The sequence below is a fragment of the Rhipicephalus sanguineus genome, chromosome 4, assembly GCF_013339695.2.
Source record: "Rhipicephalus sanguineus isolate Rsan-2018 chromosome 4, BIME_Rsan_1.4, whole genome shotgun sequence".
Classification (NCBI taxonomy): Eukaryota; Metazoa; Arthropoda; class Arachnida; order Ixodida; family Ixodidae; genus Rhipicephalus; species Rhipicephalus sanguineus.
The window spans coordinates 9,516,124-9,528,462 of record NC_051179.1 but is presented as its reverse complement, the minus strand read 5'-3'; the positions used below and the strand labels follow the sequence as shown (position 1 = coordinate 9,528,462).

Genomic DNA, 12,339 nt, shown 5'->3' with positions numbered 1-12,339 from the left:
GGCTACGCCTTTTCCTCCATGTGGCGGAGAAGGGTGGTGAGGCCGCGCGAAAATTTGAAACCAGCTGAAACGGATGTTCTAACCCCTGTAACTTCCTTATTATAGCACGTACTCGCAAAATTCTTGTGGCAGCATGTTCACATAGCAAAAGTGCGCATATTTCTTTTCATTACAATTTTTGGACATCGGGGTTGTTTACTGGCCCTTTAAGTTCAAAAGCTTGTTATACCGGCTTATATGCTCTAAGTATAGTAAATTTTAAAACGTAACATATTTTGCTGGTTATCACTAGCATTTTATCGAAGGTCAAATCCTGCTACTTTTTAAAGGGGCCCTGCAACACTTTTTCAGCATGGTCAGAAAATGCTGCTGATCGGTAGTCGAGGCTTCCGAGAACACGTGAGCCAAACATTATAACGCAGCACGCGGCCTGGGATTTACAATAAATTCGCTAAGTCAGCTAAAAAGCGCTTCCTCTTTTCTCCACAAAAAAATGATGCTTACGGTGTCACGTTGATGCGGTGATGTCAGAGTGATGTGGGTTTCACGCCATTGACTGATTTGAACGTGGCGCGCTCGCTAGTTACTGTGGCCGCCCCCAAGAGGCCGCCACTCGCCCACACGCGCGATCACACTGAAAGTGCGCCACACGTTCAAAGAAGAAGAAAAAAAAATGTGCTCAAGGTCAGGAGGTGCGCGTGACGTACCTTTTCCCCTGTGCCATTCCCCCCCCCCCCCTGCTTATCTTCCAGCGGTTTCGTTGGGATGAGAGAAGAGAGAAAGCAATTACAGCGTGCGACAAATCTTTGTAACTCCACTCGTACTGGACAGATCCTAAAAATTTTTGCGGCGTTCGAATAGTGAGGCAATAAGTTCCTTTAGTGCAGCAATTCCACGGCTACTTTTAAAGTTGCTTCCACTTCCTTTGAACCAAAAAGAATGACATTTGCACATGCCTTGTTTCAATTAAAAAAAAATATTGTGCAGGTTAGTTGGGTCATGACAGATGTGCTCATTTTTCTTTATAATATGTGATATATATACTATTCGAATTCAATTGGAAATTATTTGACCAAATAATTATTCACTTCGAACCTAAAATTTACTGTTCACACAAGCCTACTCGCTTGTTCTCAGAAGCCTCGACTACTGATCGGCAGTGATTTCGGACCATGCTGAAAAAAAGTTGCAGGGCCCTTATATATTGAGTTTCAACTGTATTGTCTTTTTCTTATGTCATTATAAATTTTCTTATTGTTACACGTCACCAGGTAATCGGAGCTATAAGTGGCAATAGTGTGAATAGTGTAGTGAGGAGAACTTCTTGGCCTAGTTGGTATTGCTTACAGTATGACATACTGCCGCTTAGAAAAAAACATACACAGAAGAGAGATACGAACAGGACGACATATGGGCGGCACTTCCAACTGATTTATTTCAAGCATAAAGCATAGCGATATATACATGTGACACACACGTGCGCAGAATAGCCAGCAACACTGCCTAAGCTACCCACCAGTCTAATCTCGGAAGACCTCGGCTGTATGGACGTGTCACTTATACATTCATCACCTAACTTACTGATATTAAAGGCTTCTAGAAACTCACGGGCTGTCTGATACTTGCTCTTACCCAGGATCGTCTCCTCACGAAATCGTGGTTGGCATTTGCAGACCTTGTATTGTGCAGGAAGGTGTGCACTGCAATGTGCAGGAAGATGTAAAGCTGTCTCAGCTTTGCCCTTGCACCACTGCTGAGGGATCCGCAGGCTGTGGTGTGAAACACGCTTCGGCTTACACTAAATGTGAGACAGGCGTTGTATACCAGATCCCCCTGACGTTCGGCAGGTATTATATTGGACAGACTGGCCGCCGTATGAACATATGATCCAGGGAACATGACAAATATCTAAGGAAAGAAAATGAACTTGCGCATCTTCCTGTGCACTGCAAGGTCTGCAAATGCGAACCGCGATTGGAAACGCGAACCACGATAAAGGGGCCACCAAAGACAGGTGACAGTGCACCGTGCAAAAGAGCTATTATGTTATTCAGCCAAAGCAACCCCAATAAGTTGTTTTGGAATGAAACTAATATACTTTGAGATAGAAAAACAAGACATTACTTGCGATTGTGTCGAAGTATCTTAAGACACAATTGGAAAATGTCATATTGGATACAATAATTGCAGTAGTATCTCTATGTCAAATACTTGTTGCCCAAATATCTTGTATCGTATCACGATACAATTTCAAGGTATCTTTGCCCAGCCCTGATCTGAGCCATGGAATGGATACTCATGGAAGGGTAAACGCAGCCAAGGAAAGCAGTGAGTTAGGTGAGGTGATGGAATGAAGAAATTCACGGGGATAAAATGGCTCACGAAAAGCAGGGTAAACTGGATATCATTGGGAGCCTTCGTCCTGCAGTAGGCATAAAGTAGGTGGCCTTCAAAGTTAGCACTGGTTTGTGTGCATGATGGAGACAGACAGCGTGGAGACTTCCAACTTCAACAGGTGCTCAATATGTGGCTTTTTGTAATACGGATGAAAAATATTTGAACAGAGGGTGTTGCTGCAGCCAACGTTTGGACAAGTGGTCTTGTCGAAACTTTGGCTCTAGCGACACCCCATGTTCAAGTATTTTTCATATTCCTATGCTTAAAGGGACCGAAAACTGGGCAGAATGTGTGATGAGATCTTGGTAGAAATGAAAAGACCGTGAAATATAGTGACAGATTTCAACATCCTTTTCGCTTTGTGAGTAGGATTTATATTTTTTAATCGTGCTTAAAAGTAACAAAAACCGGTATATCGCGCAGCCTAGCGGAAGAGCCTTGAAGCTGGATTATGAAGTCGGCCACTTTGCTGTACGTGGTCACATAGTCTGATGCTGTCATGCGCGCCATAGTTGATCCTCAAAGTTAGAGTACGTGTATTATTATCTATCCCCTCTCTGTTCTGTGCGGCCTACGAGGTAAAAGGAGTTGCACGGTGAGAAGCGGTGCTGCCTTCGCGGCCGCCAGTGGCCGATGTCAAGCTGTGGTGCATGCGCGCGGAGTGCACACATGCGCAGTAATCTGCCGTGCTCGAACACGAACCGTTTTGGCACTCATTGTTTGCAGCATGTGTTGTCAAGTGTGTATAAGACTTCATATTCGCCGCAGATAGAAAAATTTTCACGGCATTTTCCACGTTACCATTCCTTGGCTAGACACTCTGACCAGTTAGCTTTCCGTTGCGTTAAAGGAAATAGGTGCCCTAAAAATTGATTGTCAGTCCCTTTAAGTGACACGTAATACGTGACACTTAAGTAGCACTTGATATGCTTAAGTGCTATGCTTAAGTGCTATGCTTCAAGCTGCCGTCTTTTCCTGAACTTCTGCCTTCTTTAGTAATTATAGGCCTACTTGAAGAACAGCATTGGAATCCTTGCACTCAATTTTCTATTGATGTTGGCACAGGTTTGCATCAAACATCAATATTACGCGGAAGCATATACTATGTGCTGAAGTTCAATGGGACTAACCACCACGCACACTAATTACTGTTTTGAGAACAACTTGACCTTTAAGTATACTTACTGTGTGCAGGCCTGATGCATGGTCATTGTGGAAAGGTGTCACAGCTTCAGGAAAGACTGGTTTCTTCAATCCGGCTGCTACAATTGCATATCTGGGCCACAATCTGCCTTCAAGTCGAGCCAGTGGCAGCTTCACTCGGTGGGATCCTCGTTCGGGCGCTGGTACGGCCTACGCCAGTGGTCGTAGAAGTCGACTGCGGCCAGAAATGATTTCAGGCCCTCAGGTTTGTTCACCACACTTGTTGATTTGGTACTGGTTGACCAGAGAGCCTCTGGATGTATACTTGAGCCTTAATGTAACAAACCATACACACTGATACAAAATGCACTGTAACCCTGATGATGCGACTTTGAGGGGGCCACGCAAAACCATCGTATAATACATACGAGCATTGTATAATCGAAAAACTAAGATTAAAGGTAGTGACGCGCCGCCTTGCCCAAAATACGGGTACAAACTGCCTAAATAAGGCCGTGGCACAACCCTGCATTTCTCCAAGGAAAGGTAGATTACATTACTTTTAAAAATGGCAGCTAAACATTCAATTGATGGAGGTGCGAACGTATCTTTAACCCTTTGAGGGTCGAATTTTTTCGCGAAATCCAGTTCAAAAATGTGCATTTTTTATTGCTGAAATAAATTCTTCAGACGATTCTGTTTCAAAAAAAAATTGTCTAAAATCTTTTTCGTGACCGTAAAGTGACAAAAAAATCATTTTTGTTACATACACATGGTTTATTTGTAGTAAAATCAAGCAAAATCCTCAAAAAAAAAACTTAACAGTATTTTATAAATAAAAATTATGCATTGTATTAAACGTAGCTCACAGACATAGAAAAATAAGCGCTCCAGAGTACTTTTCTGGTTAAAAATGTTCGTGCTCGAACATTAAACACTTTTCAGCGTGTGATAGTCTTTGAAGCATGGTTCGCCGCGCACGCTTTTCAGGTGTCGCTCCTTGATCGTCATCGGAGCCTGAACTCGTAAAAAAATTCTCGTCTGACAAACTGGAATCCAACGAATCAGATTCTGACTCGGCACTTGGGAATAGTCCGCATCGGAGAATCGCTGCTCGACTCACCGGCAGCAGAGCTACTGGCGCGCGCTTCTATAGCGTAAGCGAACTGCGTCAGTGAGCGCACAAAAAAAACTCTATGGTTGTGCGCCCATCCGGAAAGCGAAACGAGTGAAAAAGCTACACTAATCCTTCGTCTTATCGCCAACCAGACGTAGCTAGTTTTTCCGAGACCCAAAACAGGAAACGCAATCACGGCGGCGTCATTTGTGTAATTTAGTGCAGCACGGAAACAGATGTAATCGCGCCCCGGGGTGCAATAAACGAGAGAGTAACAAGCGGTCACCCTTTGAGAGATTAGAAACCAAACAGCCATTAGCTTCGCGGGCGCAAGAAGCGGAAACCACCCGAAGGACGAAACTGAAACCAGCCGGACCACGTGCGCGCGTTCTGATGTGCAATGAAAGCCGCCGCGCCTCTTTGGAAAGCAAAAAAAAAAGAGACTGAGAGACATCAGCGTATGAAAAAAATTCCACGTATTCGCGAAGTGCAGCAGCACATGCAAAGCAAGAGAAATGATCGAAGAAGGTGCGCGTTTGAAACCAACCGCGCCGCGGGCACGCTCGGTTGCGCAAGCGATAGCTGGCGTGCAGCGCGCCGTTTTGCGAAACATAATTAAAGCAACAACGGAGAGACATCGGCGCGTGAAAAAAGTTCCACGTATTCCCGAAGCATGGCAGCACATGCAAAGCAAGAGAAATAATCGGAAAAGGTGCGCACTTTAAACCAGCTGCACCGCAAACGCATTCGGATGGGCAAGCGATAGCCGGCGCGCCGTTTTGGGAGAAAAAATTCCATGTATTTCTGAAGTGTGGCAGCAGAGGCCAAACAAGAGAAATGAATTAAAAAAGCGTGCGTTTTAAAAATAAACGCTATGCTGTACATGTACGATAAAAACCAATTGGTACCAGGAAGCTTCTGCCATACATGTACGGTGAAAACCCTCAAGGGGTTAATCTCAGCTTTTAAAAAATCGAATCCAACACGCATCTTTCCAATAAATCGACTCTGAAAATTGCCTGTGCGTAAAAACAAAACCAAAACCACATTGGCAACAGCCACCCATCAGTCATAGCGGTCAGACACAGTGTCATCACCATCACAATATGGCGATGGAGCATATTTTGCAGCAAATGCGTGTAGGATGATTTCGTTGCACGACTGAGACTTGTGTGCCTAGTATTTGTTCCTAACGAAGTGCAATTGGTGATGTGCCCCCTTAATATTGAACACTCACGTGAAGAGAGAGTTATTTTGCAGGCTGAATATTGCAGCGTCACATCATTTTTGCGTGCTCGAGGCCTGTGACCGTGAGTAGTGCAAACAAAGCGAGATCTTCAGCTGCATGTCGACCGGGAAAAGTTTCCACGAGCTGAAAATGGGAAAATATCCGGACCTCGAAGACGAGCTTGCAACCAGCTTAATCTACTCCGTGTAGATCGAGCTTGTCTAGGTAACGGCGCTGAAACATGCACGTGATCTAGAAGCGATATTAAGTCAAGAAAACTGGATCACCGAAGAAAGTGGACTGCCAGGAGAATAAATTTCCCATTCTAATAAGAAAAATCGTACCTGTCTCTCTCTCTTACTTTTTATAGGGCCACATCAGTTTTATATTAAACAGCTGAATAAACTAATATTTAGTTTAAACTCATGTAAATTTCGTGCGCATTACATTTGAGTTTAAAAAGCAAGTAATTTTCTTATTGGATGGTGCCACAGAGTCGTCGTAAGATGCCAGTTCAGCGTGTAACAGTGTCATGTAACCGAGGCTTTTAATACATTATTTCTGTGGGGGTTTTGCTGGGACCGAACCGATTGTCATAAAATGCAGGTATAACCAAGGTTCCACTGTATGTTAATATTTTGTATCAGTGTGTTGCAATTTTAAGGGAAGACGCTGATCTTTAAAAATTTTTTACGTTCTTGATCGGTATTCATGAAACTTGCTGAGTTTGAGTATATTTGTGTGCAGTTATTATTGCGATAGCAATTATATGGACAGTCTCGGCTGGTTTTTGCTGCCGCCGTCATGAACCGTATATGTATATGTGTGTGTGTGTGTGTGTGTGTGTGTGTGTGTGTGTGTGTGTGTGTGTGTGTGTGTGTGTGTGTGTGTGTGTGTGTGTGTGTGTGTGTGTGTGTGAAAGTCCCAAAGAAAAATAATTCAGAAAAATGCTTCCGAAGTGCGGAATCGAACCAGCGACCTCTCTCTCAGCAGTGTGTGGCGCTAACCACTACACCACAAAGCACAGATCCTTCAGGTAGCTAACGGCGAGCGTTATATACACACCCTTTACCACTGGCAGGACTCTGAGACGGCAGGCGCTTATAAGCGTTTCTTTATTACCAGCGAGATGGCGCGAGGAGCGCCCAACTGGCGCATTTAAATGTCGTCGGCCAGCTCGCTCGCTTCTTCTAATATTTGCGCAGGGAGAACCTTGCCCTTCCACTGTCTGCTCACATGGTAGTTGCTGCCGGGGGGCAGATGTTTCTGCAGCGTAGCAGCGCGTCCATTACGGGCCGCTTTTCTTGCTATCGCATTCATTGTTTCGCCCCTGCGGCAAAACTGTGACTTTTTTGCAGTTACTTTTCTAGTACAATATGTAGTTTTTAAAATATCATACATTCTTTGGGAGTAAGAGTTTGCCTAATCTAAAAGAGCCACAAAGTACATCGTCATATCACAATAATGTGGAATGGCAATTGTATGCATTAAAACAAGAATGGATGTTCTTAACTCATTTGAATAAAAGTTATGGGACGTTGAACATTAATGATCGAGTCAATGTCAGGCTCGGATTTCAGTCACGAATATACATCCTTCTATTCCCGTTTCAGAGATGATCAAGTATGGCAGGATTTTGCCAGAAGTTCAAATAAGTTATTGGCTTCGGTGACTTCAGTATCTATACGCTCGGCTCTTCGGCAGAGGTGAGCTTTGATCCAGGGATTGCATCCCCGACCGAGCACGCGGCATCCATGGGTAGCCCTTGGCCTCATGGATGCCTCATGCTCTGTCGGGGACGTGATCCCTGGAACAAAGTTCACGTCCTTCAAAAACCCAGGTGTAAGGTACCGAAGCAGTAGTTGGCTCCAAGACACAATTGGCGCAGGCGACGTTTAAACGAGCCACAAATAAAGAAAGAACAAGTGTATGCCCACAGTTAGTTATGCACTTCTGTTTTATAACAGCATATTTCTAAACGAACTATCGCAACTCTTTTGATGGCACCGCGCAAAGCCGATGATTGTGTGTCAAAATGTGAAAAAACACAAAGAAATCACACGATCTTACGGCCCGCATGGGCGCTGCATATTTTCGTTACCTCAAGGAAAGTGTATATTACCTGGTCATATTGTGCTTATCGTAAAATTCCGAGCAAGCGCCCCCCTCCCCCCACAACAATGTCGAAATTGCCAGCAAAGTCGGGGGGGGGGGGGCTATCTCGGAACGGCACAAAATTCAAGATGGCGGCAAAATTTTCGCGCGAGAAAGAAAAAGTGCAGTGCGCATGGATTCAAATTTTATTACAGTGAACTTTATCTAGGCCCAGGATTTGTTGTAGCTTTTAATCGCTTTCAAAACCATCGAAAGACTCCTGCGAGTCAGTTGCAAAAAACGGGTCGCAGCATTCCGCTTGAAGTCCACCGCGGTCTTCTGGCACCATAGCTCCTACATCAGCCAGTCCGCTGTGCAGGTCGCCGTCCTCCGAGCCATCAAGCGCATTACTAATGCCACATCCCTTGAAGGACCGTGCCACTGTCTCCTCAGGTACAGCGGCCCACGCCTCGGCAACAAAATCTAGCACATTGCTCACCGCAAACACAATGCAATAAATGGCGCGGAGCATGTGCGGAGCAATCGGGCTGCAGTGCAAAGCAGGATTGGATTGGATTCATGGCAGCCAGCAGGACCACAAAAAAAAAAACAATATTTGTAGAAAAATCCACGGAAGCTTTTTTTTGTCAAGTGGATATGGCAGGCCACTGTTGCCTGGGCGCGTCGTCGCGGACCGGTGGAGGGGGGGGGGGGCTTTCCCGGAACGGTGTGGATATTTGAAATTGCCAGTGAAGTTGGGGGGGGGGGGGGGGGGGGAACCATTTGTATGGGTGGGGTCGCTTGCTTGGAATTTTACGGTATATACATTGTAGGAAGTTTTAAAGAATTGCCAGAATGGGCGCATAATTGCCTTCTTGCTTCACCACAAAGCATACCGTGAGACAAAATAGTGGATGCCAATGGGAGTGAATAAGAAAGTGCATTCCTTTTCTAGCAACCGGCAGAGATTTAAGGCACTCTGTGTGCCATTGCGTTTTTGAGGGATTTTTTCAGCAACTTATGTTTCACCAACCTCGGCAACATACAGATCACTGCTAAGGATAGAAAAACATTTTTTTCTTAGCAAAAATATTCTAGGAGGGCAAATAGTGCACTAAAGTGATTCCCCGCAATTTTTTAGAACAGAATCTGAGAGGGTCGAGCACAATGTCTGGAACGTTTGGCATTAAATGACACTGCATGGCTCCTGCCGTGCATTGCACCATTCATTGAAATAGGTGTGACTGCACTGAACAATGTCATTGTCATGGTAAGCTGGTGATAAATGATGCGGTCATCTGCAAACAGACAAATGTTCTAGGAAATGTGATGTGGAGGGCTGTCCATGTATATTAGGAGCAATAGTGGACGCAATACACTGGAAATGAATGGAGTTTTGTATGACTAGATGTTGTTGACGGAGACTAATTGTTCCTGACACTTTCTTAGTTTGTGTTTTGGCTTCACAGGCTTTAGTTTACTACAGACCTATGGAAGTCCTGAATGCCATGCCTGCCTTAAATATGTTGACATAATGTGAAATGTAGTTTTAATTTAAAGGGACACTCAACGCAAATATTAAGTCGACATTGATTGTTGAAATAGCGGTCCAGAAACCTTGTAGTGCTACTTTTATGCCAAGGAAGTGCTTATTTTGAAATAAAATCACGTTTTAGTGGTCCGCATCGCATTAGCGCACTTCAAATCGCCCGCCTGGAATCAGTCTTTCACACATCACTGCTGCCGTGCCCAACGTTGCCCCCCTTTACTGCGCGGCGGCGTGCACCGTTCGGACATCCGGCAACATCACATGCATGCAGCATTTTGTCGAACTTTTTGTCAGAGCGACTTTCACGAGCGCGCAAAACACACGTGGCGAAACCGAAATACCGAAACTACCACTGAGACAAGACCGCATGAGCGAAGCAGGGCGCCGGGCGAAGCGCAGTTCGGCGAAAACGGAACCTTTGAACCACGCGCGCCGTTCCCCTCAACTCCAAAGAGGTTCTTTTTTCCATGGATCAAACAGAAACGAACAAACAGCATTTTATTACGTCTCTTGATGCATGGAAGGTTCTTTTTTTATTGCTACTAGTTTGATTACCAGTGATTAATTGTAGGCAGACTCTGATACGTCATCGGGATCATTTTGAAAATGTGCCGCTCGTGGCGCTCATCGTGTGATACATTTAGCTTAATTTGCACTGCTGTTGATAATATTGCCGTTTTAGATGTTGTCATACATTGAGCTTTCACTCTGACATAAATTGTTATTTGCCTTTAGTGTCCCTTTAAGACTCTGATAGCCATTACCTTTTTCAACAATGTGCTTTCATCTAAGTGAAATCTTGGGCTTATGAGTATTGTTATTGGTCTTGGATCAAAGAAACACTTGCTCTTTATTTGCATGTAGGAGCTGTTCTTTTACAACAACCTTTTTTTCTATCTGTAGGGTGACTTGAAGCATACTGGCCATGTAGGCCTTGATGGAGCATTTTTTGGAGACGTAGCTTTCCTTGGTGATAAGTATGGGCAGCTTCCGAAGCAAGTTGTGAATCCTTGTAAGTGGACCATTTTTTTATTCCTGCATAATAAAAATGAATTGTGAGTTGGGCTTTTTTGCATCTAAGCATATCTCTTGTTAAGCATCTGGTACAAGCATGGCTTCGTGGAACCCATTACACCCTCCTGGGGTTGCTTCTTTTGGTTACCTTGCATAGTAACATAGAAGGCATACTATAGTCAGTTACAACTTGAGAAGTCCGCAGTGGCCCTGCCCAGATGATCAAGGTGTGACAGCCGATCGCCTCCACTCGACTAAGGAAATAGTCCTGTTCAAGCACTCGGCAATGTTCTCCAAAGGCGGGATCACCAGCCTCATGACGACAGCCTGGAGTGCACGCACATTTTTTGAGGAGGAAATGCCACAGAATTCTTACGTTGTAATTCGACTATAGTTATTATCAAGCTCAGTGCCTGACCTGAAGGACACTGGTTTGAATGCAGCCGCAGCAGTCACATTTTGATGAAGGGTAAATGCTAGGGCCTGATGTGCTTAGATTTAGGCACGTGTTAAAGAACCCCAGGTGGTCGAAATTTCCGAAGCCTTCCACTAGGCATGCCACTACTTAAGGAATTTGCTCTCTCGGTTTTATTATTAGTTTAACACCAAAGATGTGCCACCACTCAACCAAAATTTAAAGGTGCTTGCTCGACTAAAATTTAAGGGAACACTAAAGAAAAAACCTTTTTCTTGTATTGGTAGATTGGCCATTCACAATATGAAAAGAACCACTTTTGCTGCGTCTGGTAAACGAGAAAATGTGCAAGAAGGAAGCACAGATGGCTTTGAAGTTCCTGCACCTATTTGCTGTGACATCATAGGCACCTGTTTGGGCTTACAAAATATTTTGGTAAACTTGAAGCACAGTGGGGATAGACACGCGAACAGTCTGGCATCTACATTCTCTGCTGTAGTATCTTTTTATTTCCACCAAGGTCAGAGTGTGATGGAAATAGTGTGCCGCACTGTTCGAGTTTCTTGCCATTGGCCCCCCCTCTCGGTACATTGTCCACTAAGAGGGCCAGAGACTTAACATACCAAGTTTCAGGAAATTTTGTGTCGCCAATGTGGCCAAAATACAAAAGAATGTCACACAGACATTCATGTACAGAGAAGAGGAACACAAGGACAAGTGCTTGTGTGTCCAAGCACTTGTGCGTGCCTGTGTTTTTGTGTGCAAAAATCATAAAGATTAATGTATTCCAACTAGGCCAACTCGCAGTAGTGCTTAAAAATGAAACTGTGACTTTCATTTTCTCTTCTATTAACTAACCTACGACTGTGAAAGTAATAATGACAGTAGAGTTTTAGAAGAACAATTTACCAGTATAAGTTGATTCGTTGCTTTAAAAGAAATTGACAAAATAAGCCGGCTGCTGCTTTCCTTTGGAGGAGGCACAGGAAGCCAGAAGAAGTTTGTCCAACCTCCTGTGGCCTTTGCAGATAAGCCTCAAGAAGACAAGGACTCCTCAGACTCTTCCGATATGACACCTCTCCTAAACGGCTCGAGCTCTACTGTTGATGGCAAAAGCGGTCCTGCATTGGGTGCGTCAATTTGACTCCAGTCTGAAAGGATAAGTTGCTTCACGAGTGCTACTTTCTTGTTATTGATAACTGCGGTGAACTGAGTTTCTGTTCAACCATAATACTTTATAAAAGCCTAAAAACAAATCTAGAAACCTTAAATTGTCGACATACATATCTCACCTGAATTGTTTTGATCCACAAGGTAAAAGCGCTTCCCCCAAAAGTTTTTTCCATTTTATGAGAGATCGTACTTTGATAATAAATTTTAAT

The 12,339-nt window shown here is 44.2% G+C and overlaps 1 protein-coding gene across 1 annotated transcript in view; it reads left to right on the top strand.

The window, feature by feature from the left end:
• The window catches only part of LOC119389352 (activated Cdc42 kinase-like), a 139,693-nt gene that overhangs the window by 113,967 nt on the left and 13,387 nt on the right, over positions 1-12,339 (top strand). Inside the window, exons 10-12 of the mRNA XM_037656573.2 lie at positions 3,592-3,805; positions 10,432-10,540; positions 11,986-12,087. Of these exons, the coding sequence (XP_037512501.1) occupies positions 3,592-3,805; positions 10,432-10,540; positions 11,986-12,087 (425 nt within the window). The remainder of the gene's footprint in view (positions 1-3,591; positions 3,806-10,431; positions 10,541-11,985; positions 12,088-12,339) is intronic.